The sequence below is a fragment of the Propithecus coquereli genome, unplaced genomic scaffold (genome assembly GCF_000956105.1).
Source record: "Propithecus coquereli isolate 6110/MARCELLA unplaced genomic scaffold, Pcoq_1.0 Scaffold710, whole genome shotgun sequence".
Lineage (NCBI taxonomy): Eukaryota > Metazoa > Chordata > Mammalia > Primates > Indriidae > Propithecus > Propithecus coquereli.
Genome location: NW_012153175.1, coordinates 1059584 through 1078562, shown reverse-complemented (window position 1 = coordinate 1078562; position 18979 = coordinate 1059584). Strand labels below are relative to the sequence as shown.

The 18979-nt window shown below is 51.9% G+C and overlaps 1 protein-coding gene across 1 annotated transcript in view; it reads right to left on the bottom strand.

Moving 5' to 3' along the window:
• Positions 1-4045: 4045 nt before the first annotated feature.
• MGMT (O-6-methylguanine-DNA methyltransferase) overlaps positions 4046-18979 on the bottom strand; it is a 55068-nt gene continuing 40134 nt past the window's right edge. Inside the window, exons 5-6 of the mRNA XM_012661473.1 lie at positions 11505-11644; positions 4046-4417 (exon numbers count right to left, since the gene is read on the bottom strand). Coding sequence (XP_012516927.1) covers positions 4226-4417; positions 11505-11644 — 332 coding nt within the window. The 3' untranslated portion in view covers positions 4046-4225. The remainder of the gene's footprint in view (positions 4418-11504; positions 11645-18979) is intronic.

The window sequence follows — 18979 nt, the reverse complement described above, 5'->3', positions numbered from 1 at the left end:
CTCAGCCCGCCCCGCGCAGGGCCCTGTCGGCCGCCCGGCTGATGGAGGCCAGACGCTCCCCATCTGTCAGCAGCTGGAGCCACGGGGTCCCGAGGACTCCGGACGGTGCCCTCGTCGCCGGGAGGCGCGGCGGTACCTGCAGTTTCTCCACCTCCCAGCGCTTCAGACAGACAGACAGACAGACAGACAGGGGCTGCTGGGAAGAGGCCTTTGTCCCCTTTAAATCTCAACGTCTTTCAAACTGATAAGTAAAATTGACGTGGACTTCAGCTTCTTAAATGCGAACTTTCAATCAAATGCCCATGAACGAGGAGAAAGCCTCCATATGGCCTGAAGGAGGCCGATCCCACGCCCACCCGAGGGCCCGCGCCCACCTCGCCGCCCGCAGGAGACGCGCGGGCACCGCGGCTGGGGGCTGCGGGCCGAGGGCGGTTTCCCAGTTGGGCTTTTAGGGAAATATTTTTAGTAAAATAGAAAGATTTTCTTCCCCTTACTTCCCACATTAAGCCAATTTATCACTTCAGAGTATTCTATGCTGTTTGAAACCCAAATTGCACCAAGATGTCTGGCAAGCTCTGCAGTGACACGAACAATTTTCACCTCAGTTCAGTGACGTCCTGCCCTTTCCAATGGGGGCGAGGTCTGAGCTGCCAGCGCTGCCCACGGTCGCAGCTAGGAGTGCCGACGCCAAGGCAGGCCCTCGGCTGCCGCGTGGGAGAGTGAGACACACCTGCGGCACCGCCATGCCCCCGAGGGCCAGGCCAGGGGTTGCCTGAGATCCGAGAACGCATCTCTGGAGGAGGAATCCTCACGGCGCTGCAGGACTCTCCCCGAGTGGCTCCCCTGGAGGTGGTCCACGCCCCCAGGGCTCCTGCTGGAGCACACCACGTTCAAGGTTTTACGCAATCTGTGTGCACAGGTTTTATTCTCATCCTGCGGCTTCGCGGCAAAGAGGTTCTGGGACTGACACTGTTGCTCACAAACGATTTAAGAAGCGAAGTCAACGGTCTCCACACCAATGTATCTACACGGGACACACTCGCCCCCACACAGAGGGCTCTGGGTCACCACACAGCTCCTAGGGAGCGGGAGCCACAGGAGAAGAGGTGTGCCCGGGAAGAGACAAGTCACACAGACGATTTCCATTCTAGCGGTTCAGTAAGTGGTTTCTGCTGGGCAGGATGTGTGTATGAATTAAAGATCCCAGCTGTATATAAAGCTTGCCCACTTCCTCTGAAATACCCACTGCCTGGAACCTCTGCACCCGGAACTGTAAGTTAATGATCCCACCAAGGTCTACGATTCCCCAGGTAAGAGCCCTTCCAGACTCCCTGACTCAGCACTGCCAACACCGTGATGCCCACGTTTCCATGGCTGTTTCTCTTCTTTGGGCCTGATGAAGTTTCATCAGGCCATGTGGCCACAGGACGAGCTGAGTGGGGGTGGGTTTACCTGACACTTTTGCTCCTAACATGGGAGACAGATTGGGAGAAAAATACACCCACCTCTCCTAAAATTCAGTCTCCCACACGGCAAACGGCACCTACTTCGTTTTAAGTATGGTTCTGCAAAAACAAATCTGTCTGAGTCTTTTGTTATCTCAGCCTCTGGAAACAGTAGACCAGCATGGCTGGTACGAGCTGCTGCACGGAGCCGGCGGCCACGTCACCGCGGGTCTCCATGTCAGCCTCGAAGCACCGTGGTGCAGGACACAGAAACCTGATAGGTGGGGTGGACCTGGGGCCAAGGCCGAAGAACACAGCTTTCTTGTTTCGACATTTCTTTTTATTTGGAAAATATTTTTGTATTTCTTTGTGCCTTCTCTTTCCCTTTTTATTTTCACAAGCTGTGCTGCAACTTCGAGCTGAGCGGCTCTAGGCGACCTGCGCGCTGGCTTTTCATGTCGGCTCTGCAGAGCTTGTCCTTGGAGCGGTACACGGCCGTGCTGGTTTGAGCCCTGCTGTTGCCTCCGTCAGAGAGAACCTCGGGGCATCCATCAAGCCTGCTACGACAGGGCCGAGGAAACCCTTGGAGACGAGGCAGAGCGTGGTTTTGTGCCGCACCAAAGGCATGGCCCGAACAGGGGTCCAGGCTGCATGACACTGGGTCGCCACGGCTGGCTTTGATGGGGGGGGTACCCTGGCCACTGACCTGTGCTGGGGGGCTCAGCCCTCGCTGGATGCAGTTTTATGAGCCCAGGACCCTCCCTCAGAGCCGGGCCCTACTTGGGAACTTGGAGATCACGTTGGGAGGCTGTCGTCCCTTATGGGCCCAAATAGGGGGGACGGCTTGTGTGCAGCCCACGTGCCTGGTCCACGTGCGGCACAGAGGCGGCATGCACGGTCTCGGAGCCATACCGGGAGCCGTCCGAGTTCCCCTGCGGCTCACTTTCCAGTTCACGCTGAAGCAGAGGAAGGGGCGGGGGTCTCCCAAACAGCACAGTGCACGGCGCTAGTGCCCTCTGTTGGAAAGCACTCACGCACCACACAGCCCAGCAAGGCCCGAGGCTGCTGCCTTTGAGAACCCCAAGTTTCTGGTCTGTTCTGGCAGAGGAGAAAGCCACAGCATGATGTCACCCGGCGACCGCCGACGGCTGGGGAGCAGCACTGCCCGGAAGAACGCAGGGCACGGCCCGCGGCAGAGTGCACCCGGCTCTTCCCACCCACCTCCTGGTGACACCAAACACACAGCAATGGTCCCCTCTGCCCCCAGAGTGAGAAAACCAGAAATGACCGAAAACAGCCCTGCGGCCGGAGGGCAGTGTGCTCGGTGTGCGCCCAGCACCGAGCGGCTTGCCGGGAGTGAGGCGGCCCAGGCTTTGTCCTGAACACCAGAGCCCCATGGGAACCACTGTGAGTGTGACTCACCTGGCTTCGAAGGTATTGAGGAGGGACACTTGTATCACTTTACATTCCAGGGAAAAAGATCCAGAATTTGGCCGATGTAAGAAAAGGATACGCTTAATCTAAGTCACTGAGACAAGCCTGAAGCTGGTTTTCGTTAGGCACCTGCGCTTCTGTGGCAGGTAACACGAAATGTACAGCACGTCCAACCGTACAGGTGACGAGGCTGTGTCTTTCTCCGGGTTTCGGTGACCTGCACGAACCACGCGAGCTTCCCCGCTGCGGTTTACACTCATGAGGAGCCCTGGATGAAACACGCTTTCCACGGCACGGTTGGGCACAGCTCGTTTTCTCCATCTATCAAGAGCTCCACTTTATTTATCCGTTTGCAAAGCTGAAAGTTTCCCTTCCGCTTTTTGGATCTAGTTAATTACGCAGCTGAAACGACAACACGATAACGAAGTCTCAGACTGTGGCGCACGGCAGACGCTGGAAACCCTCCCTTCTGCCGTCGGCAGCAGGGGCTGTCGGGAGCGACTTCCGACTTTCAGGATCGACGCTGAGCTGCGGGGGCCCTCACAGGCCCGCGGGTCCTGAGGTCCCTTGGTCACCCCAAAGGCTTCTGGGAGGAGAGGCCTGTGTCCCCCTCCTCTCCTGCTGCCCAGGGCACCATGCTAAGGAGTGGCAAGGGGGCTGTGACCCTGGGTAAGACTTGAGCTCCCAGAAGGGTGCTGGTGCGACCAAACTCACGCCAAAGAGCTCTTTATCTTCCAAATCTTCACCAGGAATGGTTAATTTCCATTCAGTTCATACAGACCACAACGGATGCATCTTGCATTAGATTTTCTGGCAGTTGGGAAAACGAAGGCACAAAACCTCTAGTAAGCATCCACTTCCATGGCCTGTTCTCTGTCCTTCAGCAAGACCTGAGTGCGGGACAGTGACCACTGTGCACCTGGGCAGCGGGGACAGCCAGGAAGCAAGGGCACTGTGGGACCGTACTGGGGTGGGGACCTTCCCAGTGTGGACAGACACAGGTGCAGCCCGCGACAGCCATGAGCTGGTCCTGGGGACGTCTGCGGCAGCCAGCTGTTGTCAGTGTGTACCAGACGCCACCCGTCTTCCCCACTCTCTTGTTCCTGTTTCAAAAGACGTTAAAAATGAAAGAACAGGGTCAGAGAAGGGACAAATGACACACACGATGGCTGGGCCTCTGGGTTTATTCTGCTGTAAAATCTAGAAACGAGAGGACAGACACACAGAGTCCCACCAGGACACACCCGCCTCTTTTAACACGCGGCCCCACCCCCCTTCCCATGCAGCGCTACACGTACGCGCCACTGCAACGCTCACTTCCTCTGCACTCAACTCCGGCCAGTGTGCTAGGGGCTGGCGCCGTCCCCCGCTGCCCCGAGCCAAGCCCTGGCCGGGCCCGAGCTCCCTGCCCGGTTCGGCTTCCCTGTCTGGTCGCCTTCGTGTGCCAGAAGCCACTCCTTCACGGCCACGCCTCCGGAGTAGCTGCCCAGGGCTCCGCTGCTGCAGACCACGCGATGGCACGGGACGAGGATGGGGACCTGAAAAACAGGGGCAGCTACAATCAGTCCAGGCGGGCTCTGGGCCCTGAGGCCTTTGCGGCCAAGGCCAAGGCTGGACCACGACAGGTCTAGTGCCCCCAAGCGGGGGCTCATGCCGGGCGGGCTAGTGGCACCAGGGGTGGGGCCAGTGCCGGTTTTGTCTCGGCATCAACACCCCTTCCCCAGGCCAGGCCCCGAGTCCCTGGGGGTCTTGGCACGGGCCAACGGAGGGACTCACGCCCTGAGGTGAAACAGGCATCTTCCTTGGGATGAGTCCCTCTTAGGCAAAGGTTTGGGAGGAGAAAACCATTTTAAGTTCCCAGTGGTATGTAGTAACATTCTCAAACATTTCCCGGACAACGGGAAGCTTCCGAGGAGGCTACTGCACAGGCCACCGCCTAGGCCCAGGGCAGCCCGCCCTGTGTTTGCAAATACAGTTTCACTGGAACACAGCCAAGCCTTTTGCTACTTACTGTCTGTGGCTCCAGAGAGTTCCAAACAGGAGGCTGTGCTGCTCACTCAACTCCAAAGCCCGGAGGATAGGGCTCTGGTCACAGCCTCCGTGGGCCTCCTATAGCACCCGACCTGTTATTTTCCCAGCCTGGGGCTGGCACGATACACTGCAGGTCTACAACCGGATGCCAAGCGCTTACAGGTGCTGAATGGGATGGAGCATCACAACCAAGCGACCTGCTTATTGTTCCTGCCGCCACACACAGGCCCACGGTCCTGTCTGATGCTGTCTTTGTAGCCAGTGCCACCAGGAGAAGGGAAGCCCCATTCCTTCCAGAGGGGCGGGCACCTTCTTCAGCAGATGTCCTCAGGGAAACCTTCCGCCCTGGTCCTGCTGCCGGGCAGGGGAGGCAGGAGGAGCCCCAGGTCCACCGTCTGACTGAGGTTCTGACAGCCTCATGTGGTGGCTGGGGGCACTTGCTGTTGCTCCTGCCTTTGGTTTCCATGTGGAGGGACACGGCTGGCCCCACCCACCCTCACCCCACGGCGGGGGGACCAGTCACTGCCCATTGATATGGGAGGAAGGGACGGGCACACCCAGCTCAGCACCTTTTGGGTTTCTGCGGGTGACTCGCCTGCCCCAGGGTGTGAGGCGCCCTGACCACGCCTGAGACACGGTCACTCCTGTGCCGGCGGGGAGCCCTGAGCTCTAACTCCAGCGGGAATCACCAGGAAGCTGCCCAGCCGTGCCCCACCACCCTCTAATCTTGCTTTTATCCTCATGAAGCTAAAATCTTGGCGCCCTCCACCCATTTCTCAGCTGGCTCAGGGCATAGGTGGACAATACAGGGACGACCGTACAGAAGTCACCTCTGTCTACCTCGCTCCCCGAGAAGCCAGGGGAAATACTTCAGAGCACGCCAGGGATGGCCACACACCTGGGGGCCACCAAACTCAAGGTACGTCCTGTGTGCCCACTGCAGGGGACTCTGGGTGCTCCATGGACATGTGCCCAAGGATCCCAACAAGCAGCTACTGAGAAGAGCCACACTGGGACCATTTCCCAAGAGGGGTGTGTGGTGACATCTCGGCATAGTCTCATTTTTCCTACGAAAGAACTGGCCTGAGAGTCCCCAGGGCACCAGCCTTCTTCCTAGGAGCTCATGGTGACCAGGGAGAAGGGTGTGGGTGGTCAGCCACTGGGAGCCTGGGACGCGGGGGGACACAGCTCATCATCGCGCAGTTTCACGGCGGCTACTCCGTGAAGAATGTAGACTGCCAACACGCATGATGACAGGAACTGGTGCTGGCTGGAGAAGGGGGAGGGCACTGGGCTCGCTCCAGAAGGTTCTCAGCTGCCACAACATTGGGACAGCCAAGGAGGTGTCCAGGAACCACTCATTGACAACCCCCGTCCATCCTGCAGCTCTCAAGAGCCGTCCCACTTGTCCCCGCAGCCCAGACGCCCCGGACGCAGATCCCGCAGACCCAGGCCCATCTTGGCACTCACATGGCTGCCCGGGTCCACATGTTGGGCCACAGTGAGAAAGCAGCCGTTCCTGCAGGATCCCAGGGGTGAGGAGTCCCCAGGCTACCACCAGGTATTGCCCCACAGCTCAACGGACGAAAGATCTCCAGCCCACCTGTTCCCCAGCTCTACCCTCCAAAGCAAGTGAACTGGCAGAAGCAACCGCCAGTCAGGTGAGGTTCTAGAGGAAGCAGCCAGGCTCTCGCACCTGCATCTTCAAGCTCTGTGCATCAGGCCCCTCTGCTTCCTGGAGTGGCAACTCCTAAAGGCAGCCCTGTTGTCACCACCGTGCACTCGCCCGCCACAGACTTCACCTGCCAGGTGTGCCCTCTGTGGGGCCTGGCTACCCTGCGTCCCCGGGGACAGGGTAATACCAGCCCCGCCTTGGACAGGGTGATTAAAGCCCTGGGAGCAGGTGGACCCCGTGCCCAATGCTGCACGGTTACATCCCATCACCCCCAACACTCCCCACCAGGTACGTCAACCTCACGTCCCATGGGATTTCTCGCCCAAGTTTCCAAGGCTGTGAAGAAGCGAAGGTGGGGTTCCAACCACTGTTCCCCTGATGGCTCCAGGCGCTGCCTCTCCTGGACCTGGGGCCCTGCTGCTGGCAGGTGACGTGGCTGCGAGGCTCTGGCTTCCCTCACGTCACAGAGCTGTTCCTGGTCTGCCTAGGCGTTTGCGTCACCATGGTATCGTGCACAGTGACGCAGTCTGAGAGGGTTCTGACGACTGCCTCGGGACAGCAAGGGTGACGCAGAGCTGACTTCCGGCATCGCGTTTAACAGAGCGAAGAGAAGTAACTGCCAGGTCCTGCCGACTGCAGAGAATCCCAACCTTCTGGGAAGGAGCAGCAAAAAATTTCAGGAACGGGATATTTACCCTCACTGACGATTTTCATCAAATAGTCACATTAATGATTGTAGCAAGGACAACAGATAATATGCAATTCATGTTTCTGACTGATAAAGAGGTAAGTATTTGATGCAACCTAGTTCTACGAGCACTTAGCCACCAATTCAGTTTCCTACCTAACAGCACATTTCACAACTGAGCTTTGATTCTTTTTTTCCTCCCTCTCAACGAGCTATGAAATTATAAAAATGAATAAAATAAACGTCTCTTCTCCCTCTTTCTCAATAGGAATGCAGAGGCTAGGACAGGTGGCACAGGACGACAGTGACCCTGACAGCCAGGACCAGTCTCACGCGAGCCGTGGTGGGCAGCAGGTCGCCTACCAAATAGGTGCCATTTCCACCATTAGGAACAAGGAACGCCGCTTCCGCTCGCGTTAATTTAGGCGGCGGGTTTCACACTATTAGAATAATAAGACCTGCTAAAATTTACTGGGGCCCTAAGGACATTTTCAAAGGCTTGGTACCCTCCGTGCCCTCTCCTTTAAAGCCTGTGCTGCATAAAATGTAATTTTTATCAATAACCAAGAAGCTCATAATATCACAGCTGCATTGAAATCTTCACGCTGTGAAATCTAATTCTTCCAATACCCGAATCCATCACTTACGCAGCCCCTTTCTCAAATGCTATAAAACTTCCAAACCCATAGATTTGTCTCCAACAAAAATAACATGAAGGGGCCTTTCAATCAATAATGGAATCCCTCTGATGCTGGTACCCGCTGAATATTTTTTCCAACTTCGCCTTTGTTCTTCGGGGCAGCAGCCCACAAGGGAAAGGGCTTGTTTTCACTCGCAGCCTCATCAATACCTAAATCCTGGTGAACAAGTGACACCGAGAAGCTGTAATCAATAGCTCCCTGTGCGTTTTTTTCTTCTGGTCAAATGGTTCAGCTCCACTGACAACCCTGACACTTAGAACATGATGCTAAATCTTTATCAACAGCCATCTGGGTGACTGGCAGAACAAGACTCGGGGGTCATTAGCGCTCACGGCCATGTGTGAATAAACTCACTCCTCAGGAATGCGTTTGTTTAGAAAAAGGTGGGGAGACGCTCTGTGCAATGTATTGATTGCCTTTGAACTGCATTTAGCAAATTCTGTCTGAGGATGAAGAGGAAGGGTGTTTCGTGGGGGGAGGGCTGTGAGATTTCAATTCTGTGTATGGGGAAACTGACCATCCTCTCATGCCGGGTGGAGGGGCAGACAGCCTTCTAGAACATGGGCTAGCGAGTCCTCCCTGGAAAACTTTGGAAAAATCAAGCTCCTTGGATGGAGGAAACTTCCACACAGCAAAAAGCATCCCCTACCCTGGTTGGGGAAGAGAAACTCACGCAACAGCAAACGCTGTAATACGAACCAGCGTGCGTTCACGTTTATTGCGAACCACCTAAGGAATTAATGCACAATGAGCTTTATGGTGTTTTCTAACATTCCAAATCCATTTTTCACTCTCCTCTCTTAAATGCACAATCGCTCTATTCAGCCTGAACATAAGAGATGTGTTCAATGAGCACGTCTCAACGGCGCACCGTCTGGGCTAGAGTGGATGTGCATAGTCCTCCGGCTGAGCTGCTGCTGTCAGCACCAACAGGAAACACACACTGAGGACATCGATGGCAGTCATGGCCTGTCACTGACCAGGGCCCCTTCCTCCCTCAAGTGCCTGGGTCACCTTTTGATCCCCCAAACCCATCGAGTGAAGTTTTTAATGGGAACTTGACAGGAACCTGTCAACCTAAACCATAGTAAACCACGCAGGTGAAGAAGTTTTCTTGCAGGAGTATCTCTGGCATGGCTGTGCTATAGTTGGAGGCATCTCCCGGGTACTGCAGCTGCTGGCACTGCTGCAACCTCCTCCTCAAGTTCAAGGTCACTGCATGAATTGAAGCCTGTAAAAAGGCCACGGGAGGACTCACCACTACCCGGCTGCCCTCGGCACAGAAGGGACGCAAGACGTGGTGCCTGTATGGTGCCTTCCTGTCCAATGCCGTGGGCACCTCCAGTCTGGGCTGCGGCTCATGACTGGGGTGGCGATACGTGGATTTTATGGACATTAGGGTTTTAAACCCTACGAGATCCTATGTTATAAATTTCAGTGGCTGAGGCCATATTGGAACAGAGACACTCATAGAGATTAATAGCGGGAGAAGAGCGCCAGCCTGGTTTGCGGAACAATAAATGTTTCCGAATATTGCCACAAGCAGGGTTGCTAGCCGGCGATGGCATCTCCACTGCAGAGAGTGAGTAACTGCTCGCGTCACCAAGGGCAGGTGGGGGGCGTGTGTTACTAATTTGTACGCGTCAGTTAGTGGAGCTTGTTTTCACGGCAAAAGATGGGAGCTGCGCACACTGAGGAAGCCGGCGGAGTGGGCGCCCGCTGACGGGGCACCTCCATCCTCGTCTCCAAGTGTGCTCTCGGAGGGCATCGAACCAAACCTCAGTGGGGGAGGAGAACGACTCACTCTACCCAGTGGGCACGAGAGAAGAAACTCTGCCTGACACAGTCATTGCAGTGACGCGGGAGGAGGAAGCAAAAAACCGTCAGCATCCCACGATCTCACAGGATGTTAAACGGGGCCATGGCCCAGCAGCTGCCTTTTTATCTACAGCAAAGCTGAACTCCTCAGCACTGAGTCACAACCTGGGAGAAGACGGAGACGGTGGCCTTCCAAAGGGATTAAGCTTCACTGGGAAATGTCAAAAACCATCTTCAGAAATTTGATCAGAACGTCCCACAAGCACCGTAAAAACAAGAGCCGCAGCGTGTGGAGGGGTGTTTCTCAGTGACGTAGCCGAGCACTCTGCAATCAACACGCAGCAGGTGCAAAAGGACATGCCAACCGCGCCCACCCGCCATTGCGCTGAAACTGAGGGCGTGCAGGGGCCGGAGAGGCGGGCGTGGCGGGCGTCCTGTCATCTCACTCCTGACAAGTCGGGATATTTTAACGTGGTGGAAAACCTCCCCAGACTAGGGTGTACGCTACGACAATCCGATCCACTGCAGACCTACGGCAGCTGCTTTTAAAGAACAACAATGTGGTTCTGTGCAAAAGGCTACCTGACGGCCATCTCCTAGGAACGGAGGGGCTGCCCTGCGGCTGCTGCCCGAGCGGGAGCGCAGGCTGTGGCAGAAACGCCTGCTTCTCCCTCGCGAGCGGGGACGAAAACAGTTCCAGAAACACACACAAAACCATAGCAATTTTTTGAAAGTGGGGTCTGACAGTAATTTCCCACCTGTGATAGGATGATCACATTTGCTCTCCCTGATAAGACGGCTTTCGTACAGCTTTAGGGAGACAGCACACCCTCACCAGGCCCTGCGCAGGTAATGAGACCCGGACTGTCCCAGGGCAGTCCTGAGGTGGTACAGACTCTCCCAGAGGGACCTGCGCACTGGGTGTCCTTCCTGCCCACTTGCAGGGTCCACAGGCACGCGTGGCCCTGGCCAGGCCCACGACACGTGCCATACATGACTCCCCCAGCTCCAGGCACCGCAGCTGTGCAGCCAACCCCACGCTGAGGCCCAGCCCTGTCCTTGGGGAGCAAAGCCCGGGGCTTCATGAGGTCTAGGAGCCCCCAGCTTGGTAAAACCTGAATACAGACACACGGGAGGGGAGGACGCGGACACAGAAGGGCCCTGGGGGAGGGCACCGCCCCGCTGAGGTGCGGCCCGAGGCGGTACATCGTCCCAGGCCGCAAAGACCCACACCTCGTGTGCTCGTGTGTTGCGCTTTAACCCTCCAGACCCAGGGCAGCCCAGGCCTTGGTGACCGAGCGCAGCCCCGGGGAAGTGGGCTGGATTTGCACCTTTCGTGGTCCTAGAGCACAGGCTCTGCGTGGGCAGGCCTTGCTGTGGTCTTGTTTGCTGCTGCGCTCCGGGCACTGCGGAGAGCCTTGGCCACACAGCGGGCTGCCCAGTGAGTGAGTGAGTGAATGCATGGGGGCCGCCCGCCCGCCCGCCGGCCTCTTCTCCAGGCTTCCCCTCTGGCGTTCACTGTGACAACAAGGGGCTCGTGTCGTGACTCGAACCCAGAGGCTTCGTCGGTGGTGTGTGGTGCTGGGTAGGTGCCGGCACAGGCGTTTCCCCTTGTCCCCGCCCAGCTGCCCAGGCTGCCTGGGAAACACGATTCGGACAATGGCACCCAGCCCCCCGGTGCGGCGCGGCCCCCACCGGCCGCGAGGACTCACAGGGTTGCTTCTCATTGCTCCTCCCACGGCCCGGGCTGCTTTGGGGTTGCCCGCCAGGGCTGCTAATTGCTGGTAAGAAACCGTTTCTCCGAATTTCACAACCTTCAGCAGCTTCCATAACACCTGTCTGGTGAACGAATCTGAAAGGAAGAATGCAGAATGCGTTATTTGGACCATGGCTCCAACAGCTCTGATACAAACAGCTGCCAGTCCCGACACAGAAAATGCGTCCACACAAATGGAGGTGTTACACTCAATTAAAACCCGGCGCCCACAGTGCCCTGTCACCATGTCGCCAGGCAAGGAGAAAGGCGTGCGAGGCAGGGTGCAAGCAGGCTGGCCCCGTGGGAGACATCCCCAAGTCCCCTCCTCCCACGTTCCACGCAGGACTGTGTGCGACGCTCTTCCCGTATCTGGGCACGGTAAGTCCGCGCACGGCTCAGGTAACGAGCACGGAGTCCCTGCCTGCCTACCTACTTGGAAACCTTTTGTCTGGCTGGTTATTTTCCAACTTCAGCTGGGACAAAGGAGGAAAGAGCAGCCGTGGGCCAGGCGGCGAGATCACGCTAGCTGTCCACACCCCGCAGCGCTGAGGATCCCCCCAGCTACTGCTCGGAATGCCAAGCCCCGTGGCACGCAGGGGCTGCCAGTGACCTTGGCTGCAGGCATCTTTAATGAATAGGGCTGCAAAAATAAAATAACTTTATTCCCATTTTAATTGACTAACCACATCAAATCGCATTTGCACTGCGTCCTGCTGCAGGAATGAATAGGTCAACGCACGAGAACGTTCTCTGCCTCTAGGTTTGAAAACTGTTTCCTCAGCGTGGAGTTTGTGGGAGAGAAGCCCAGGCACGCGAAGGAGGCTGCTCTGAATCGATACCTATTGTCTTTGCAAGGGGGACACGAGGCTCAGGAGCACTGGAGACGGAGCCACGTCCTCCAGCACAGGGCCGGAGCCCTCCGGGGGCAGGAGCCTCCGAATGGCCGCACACAGGGAAGGGCTCCGCAGGCAGGAACCATGTTCCGAGTGTGTCCACGACAGCGCTAATTACACTTGGTGCCAAGCTGGCAAAGTGCGATTTGGTTCTTAAAGGAAACACACCCTTACATGTGTGTTAAATAATAAAAATCACTTCTTAACTGAAGGGAACGATAATCACTTCACTGGGAAAAAAATCTGTTTAGCCTTTATTATAACATTAAGCAAATTAAACATCAGCATAATCCAGGTGATACTAGAAAAGGGTCATCAAAGAAATTAACTTTGTTGTTCATTAATTTACATGGATTAGTAGAGGGCAGGAAGATAGCAAATGTGCTCTAGTTTTTTATGATATAATTTCAAACTGTACACCATTTGTGGCAGGAGGGTGACTTTGGGGTTAATCAGACTGATTTGTCCTTTTAATTGCTTTCTATTCAAAGAAAATTCATTAGATAATGTTCTCTTCAAAATTCATGAATCAATTTAACTGAAGAAACCACATTAACAGCTTTGGGTTCATTAGCACATGCGGTTGTGTTACCGGCTGATTGCTGGGGGGGTTTCCTTGTGCAAACACACTCTGTTTACTGTCATTTCTTCAGAAAGCCTTTTGAAATCAAACTGTTAATCGTTATTGTTGTTGTTGTTGTGCCTGACTTCGAAAAAGGGAAGAAAAGCGAGGTAGCCTGGTGGAGGAGGAGAGATTTCAGGGGCAGCAGTCTTGGAAAAGAAACAGTAAAAGCAGCCCGGCGGTGCTGCGGGGAACAGGCCAGTCTCCCGCCTTCCTCGGAGAGCACACAGAGTTGGTGGCTTTGTTTCTGTGCTTTGACCTGGGGAGAAGATGCTGCCCAGGGTTTCTGGGAGAACAGCCTGGAACTTTACTAAACCTGTAAGAAAAAAATAGAGGGAGGCGTGTGCAAACTCTACTGGAGCACGGAGCGGTTCTGAGAAACAATGGCACGGTGCCAACGCCGTGTCTGAGCGCCAGCCTCGAGTGCCGCTCTGACAGATGACTGCCAAATTACGGAGCACCTTTCTCCTCAACTGTAAAAGTGTCGTGTAATAAAACACTTACACGTCCGCATATGAGCACAGAGTTTATCAAACACGTTCAGCTTCGCTGTCGGTTTTTCATGGGAAACCAGCTCTTAACTGGTACATACCAGGCCATGTATCAGGAAGCACAGCTCAAAGAATGCAATATTTAGCAATCAAGTACGTCGTCTTACATATGTATCTGAAAACTCAATTTCACCCTGTAGGGAGCAAATGCATTAATTAGTTTAAGCAGCTCTCAAAGACAGTGCCTTTAATCCTAACCTGCACAAAATCGGATGGCTGAGCTGCCCCCTTTTTGGGGAGGGGTCAACACTTTAAGTATCTTTCTAAAATGGAATGAAATCTTCTCATAAAAATTAACACATGTTGATGGGGAAAATATAATTTCTTGAGGTCGAGGAGACTATGTCAGTCCTCAGCGGCTGGCCCGATAATTTCGCGTGGCCCAAAGGGACTGCCATTAAAATATCATCCTTCTCTCTCATCCCGGTCCTCTCCGCAGGGCAAGCCCGAGACCCCGGCGCTCTGTGAAGCAGCCTCCAAATGCCACATTCTGGATGTTCCTTTCCTTTGCTTCTCTCCTCTTCTTGTCTTCTCTCCAAACTCATCCTTCTTCCTGCCTGTTCTGGGGTCCCGTGTATGTCGCGCTGTGTTTACGTGCCCGGGGTGAAGGGACACTCGGCGGGAGGCTGACCTGCTTTGTACAGTTTCCTCATCTTACAGACACGGGACGTGGCAGATTTCACTTTGGGTGGCTGCTTAAATACATCCACTGTAACAAATCTAGCCGGCAGAGGACTGTTTTCCAAATTCTCTCTCTGCCTGGATTGTACATCTTCAACTGGAGGCCGGATGCCATTTTTTGATGTTGGCCTCAGGAGAAGTTTTGTGTCACCGACACCGGTTTTTATGCAAGTTCTTTTCATGCCACATTACGGGAGTGGAGATCAGGGCTCTGAGCAGGGCCGACTCACACACTTGGACCAAGTCAAGCAAGCCCAGCTGGTGCGGAAGATGCCGCACACCAGGAGCCCGGCAGGAGGACACAGAAGGGACCAGCCTGGCTGAGCTGGGACGAGTTCCTTCCTTCTCCTGGGCCTCTGTCTCCCCTCCATGATAAATATCGTCTTAAGAGCCACCTTGACAAACAAGTCTGTGCCTCACTGCTCATGTCCAGGCCCGGAGCACAGCTGGCCGAAGGCAGGGCTGGCCTGGAAGCCGGCTCTCTCAGAGATCAGCACTTAGATTCAAGGACCGGGAGCCTCCTCCCCTGTGCCGCAGAGCCCTGCACTTGTGAGTTCTTGGAGAAGAGTCTCTTTCCTTCCACCACCACAGCCCCCTGGGGGGTCATCTTTGTCGAGGGGTGTGGTTTCCCGAGGTGGGGCCTGCCTGCAGCAGCCCAGGCCTTGGGGCCCTTCCTTGGCCAGGCTGTGGCTAGGGGGGCACGCTCTGGCCCAAGTGCAGCCTGCAGGGCCCTGACTGCCTGGCAGCGTCTCAGCAGCTGTGCCTGGCCATGGACTCAGCCTGCAGAATCCCTGGCAACAGAGAGCACTGCCCAGCTCCCGCCACGTGCCCTGCCAGGGCAGCAAGTGCCTGGAAGGGGCTCCCCAGGAGCTGGCGTCCACGGCACGCGTTACAGCTATTTGACCTCATGTTGCCTGGCCATCAACAGTAGCCAGAATAAACTTTTTTGAGGAATGAACCTGAAACACGGAGCTGGAGGGAAACAGGGGCTCCATTGCAGGTAAAATGGAGCAGGCACACTGTCTTTGGTTTCTCCCACTGGACACCTTTACAAAAAGCCGGGCAGAGGGCGCAGAGCAGCTAGGCAAGGGCTGAGGGGAGTTGGCAGTATCAGGCAGACCGGGGAAGGTGCCAGGACTCGGAAATACTGCCAGAAAAATAAATGTGCACGTCATTTCCCCTCCTCGTCCCTGGCCTGGACGTACCACAGCCTGAGCCCTGAAGGTGGCCCTGGCACAGACGGCATGCCAGGGGCTCTACTCCACCTCCAGGAGGTAAGCACGTCTCCTCCTGCTGCGCTTTGAGTGTGTCTCCAAAAAGTTCTCTTAATTCCAGTGTAACAATATTATCAGGCGATTAGGCCGTGAGGGCTCTGCTGTCACGAATGGATTGATGCTGTTATTGGGGGAGTGGGTTAGTTATCAAGGGACTCTGGCCTCCCTTTTCTCTCTGTCCTGCATACTTGCTCACAACGTGATGCCTTCTGCCATGGGATGACCCTCGCCAGCCACCAGCATTATGCGCTTGGACTTCTCAGCCCCAACCGGGAGCCAAATAAACGTCTCTTTTTGGTCTGACCCCCAGTTTGGGGTATCCTGTTATAGCAGCGGAATATGGACCAAGGCACCTATGCTCAGAGAGAGTGAGGGAATCACCCCTTTTTGGTATTATCTCTGAACTCCTGTGCCTCATCCCCTCCCTAAACCATCCTTTAGTGGTATGGTCTGGTAATGGGGGCCACAAGAGCCTAAGCTTCTGAGGAAGAGATGGTCCCTTCCTGATGGGATGAGGTATGGTCCTCCCAAGAGGTGGGAGTCCCCACTGCCTTGCTTTTTTCCTTTCTCTGTGTTTCTGCCACCTGGCTGCAGATCAAGTTTCAGCCACAGGAAGTGTGTACTATAGAGGGGCGAACAGAGTCACAGCTTTCTGTCCAGGAGACTGAAAAGTGAGCCCTGAGAACTCAAAAGTACCAGGGAGATTGTGGAGAAAGAGGAATTTGTGAAAGCAAGCCCAGAAATTGTTCATAAATTCCTGGATTCACCTGTCCATGTGAGCTGTCCATTTACCCATCTGTACACATGTGGATCTGAGCCTAAACCAAAGACTTTAAGAGTAAGATTTAGGCACTGCTAGGTCTCATAGTGGCTCTGAGTGATGAATAAAAGGACTGATCTGAAAAGGCTTTGAAAATGGAACAAACATCAAAATCATAACCCACAGAAGATAGATCAGAACTTATGTACTAAATACAACCAGGCTGACCACCTTCTCCTAAAACAAAAAATATCAACATTATCCACAGGATTTATATAAGAATCAGAGTCTCATAATATTCAAAATACCTGGGAAACAATTCAAAATTACTAAACATGCAAATTATCAGGAAAAGCACAACTCACTTGGAAAAGATAATCAACACATGCCAAGTCTGAGATGACACAGAAGTTAAAATCATCTGATGAAACCTTTAAAGGATCTACTACAAAAATGACGCAAGAAGGGAAAATGCTCTTGAAACAAATAAAGACACAAATCTCCATAAAGAAATAGAAGCTACCAAGAATCAAATGGAAAATTTAGTACTGAAAAATACAATAACCAAAATAAAAAACTGCACTCCATAAGATCAATAGCAGAATGGAGATGCCAGAGAAAAGCATCGATAAAACAAGAAAAATTATCTAATCAGAACAACAGAGAGAAAAGGTATTTAAAAGAAAAAAGCTAAAAACCAGAAAGAATCTTGGGGCCACGTGAGACAAAGTCAAAAGATTCATTTACGTTATTGGAGTTTCAGAAGGAGAGAAAAAACTGAATGTAGAAAAAAAATTCAAAGAAATAATAGCTAAAAATTTCTCAAAATTTGGCAAAAGATATACAACTACAGATTCAAGAAGCCCATCAAACTGCAACCAGGATACCCCCAGATACACCATACTCAAATTGCTGAAAGCTAAAGACAAGGAAAAAAGTCTTGAAAAACAGAGAAAAACAATGCATTATGTATAGGGGCACAGTCAATTGAATGACTATGGAATTCTCATCAAAAACTACTGAGGAAAGAAGGAAGTAAAACAGTAATTTCAAAGTCCTGAAAGAAAACTAAAAACAAAAAACAAAAACCCTATCAACTCAGAATTCTATATACAATTTTTAAAAATACTTTCAGCAATGAAGTTAAAGACATTTTCAGATAAGAAAAGAAAAACTAAGATAATTAATTGCCAGTAGACTAGATTTTTAGAATGGCTAAGAGAAATTCTTTAGAAAGAAGAGAATTAATACTAGAGAGACGTTTTGGAACATTATGAATGCAGGAAAAGTAAATATATGGATAAATCCCACAAGCTATTCTTCTCCTGAGTTTTTCAAAATATGTTTGATGGCTGTAAGCAAAAATTATAACATTGTCAGATGAGATTTTCAATGTGTATGTAGATGGAATACATAAGATGTTATAATATTATGAAAAATTAAAAGGATCTATATAGTCATAAGGTTTCAATATCTCACTTAAAATTGTAAAATATAGATTCTATTTAGGCTGTGAAGGTATATAAGTACTATAATCCATAGAATAATGATTAGAAAAACTACAAAGAGATATAGTAGAAAACAAGTAAATTAAAACAAAATACTAATGAAAGTTAAAATAGCCCCAAAGAAGGAAAGAAAGAAAGGAAAGAGAAACAAAAACCAGAGGGAACAAACAGAAAACAAATGATAAAATGTTAGACTTAAATTCAAACATATGAACAGTTACATTAAATGCAAATGGTCTAACCACACAAATGAAAAGAGATTGTTACAGTGGATAAAAAATAATCCAAGAAAGTGCTGTCTATAAGAAATTTCAAATAATGGCTACAGGTAGGTTAAAAGTAAAAAGATATACCATGCAAACACACTAATAAAGTTAACATAAAATAAAGTAGATTTAAATTCAAAGAAAATTCCCAGGGGTAAAAAAGAATATTCCATAGTAAAGGGTCAATTCACAAAAACAACACATCAATCCTAAATGTATAATGCCTAACAACAGAGTTTCAAAATCCGTGAAGCAAAAATCATCAAAGGAGAATTAGACAAATCCACATTTATATTTGGAGACTTGAACACTTCTCTTTTAGTAATCAATAGAACCAGGTGACAGAAAACTACTAAGGATATACAACTGAAAAATATCAACAACCAACTGGATCTAATGGACATTTATAGAACGCTCTACCCAGTAACAGTAGAATACACATTCTTTCCGAGTGCATATGGAACAATAACCAAGATATACCAGCCTGTAGTCTGTATTCTGGGTCATAATTTTAACACATGTAAAATAATTGCAATTATACAAGTTATGTTCTCTGATCATAATGAAATTAGACTAGAAATCAATCAGAAAGATAACAGAAAAATGTCCTGAACATTTGGACAGTAAATAAACCACTTCTAAATAATCTATGGGTCAAAGAGGAAGTCTGAAGGGAAATTAATACACTGAACAGAACAAAACTGAAAATGAAGAATATTAAAGTATATGGAACACAGCTAAAGCAATATTTAGAGGAAAATTTACAGTTTTTAAGTACTTTTATTAGAAAAGAAAGGTCTCAATAATCTGAACTTCCAACTTAAGAAACCAGGAAAAGAAGAGCAAAGTAAATCCAAAACAATGAGAAAGAAAGAA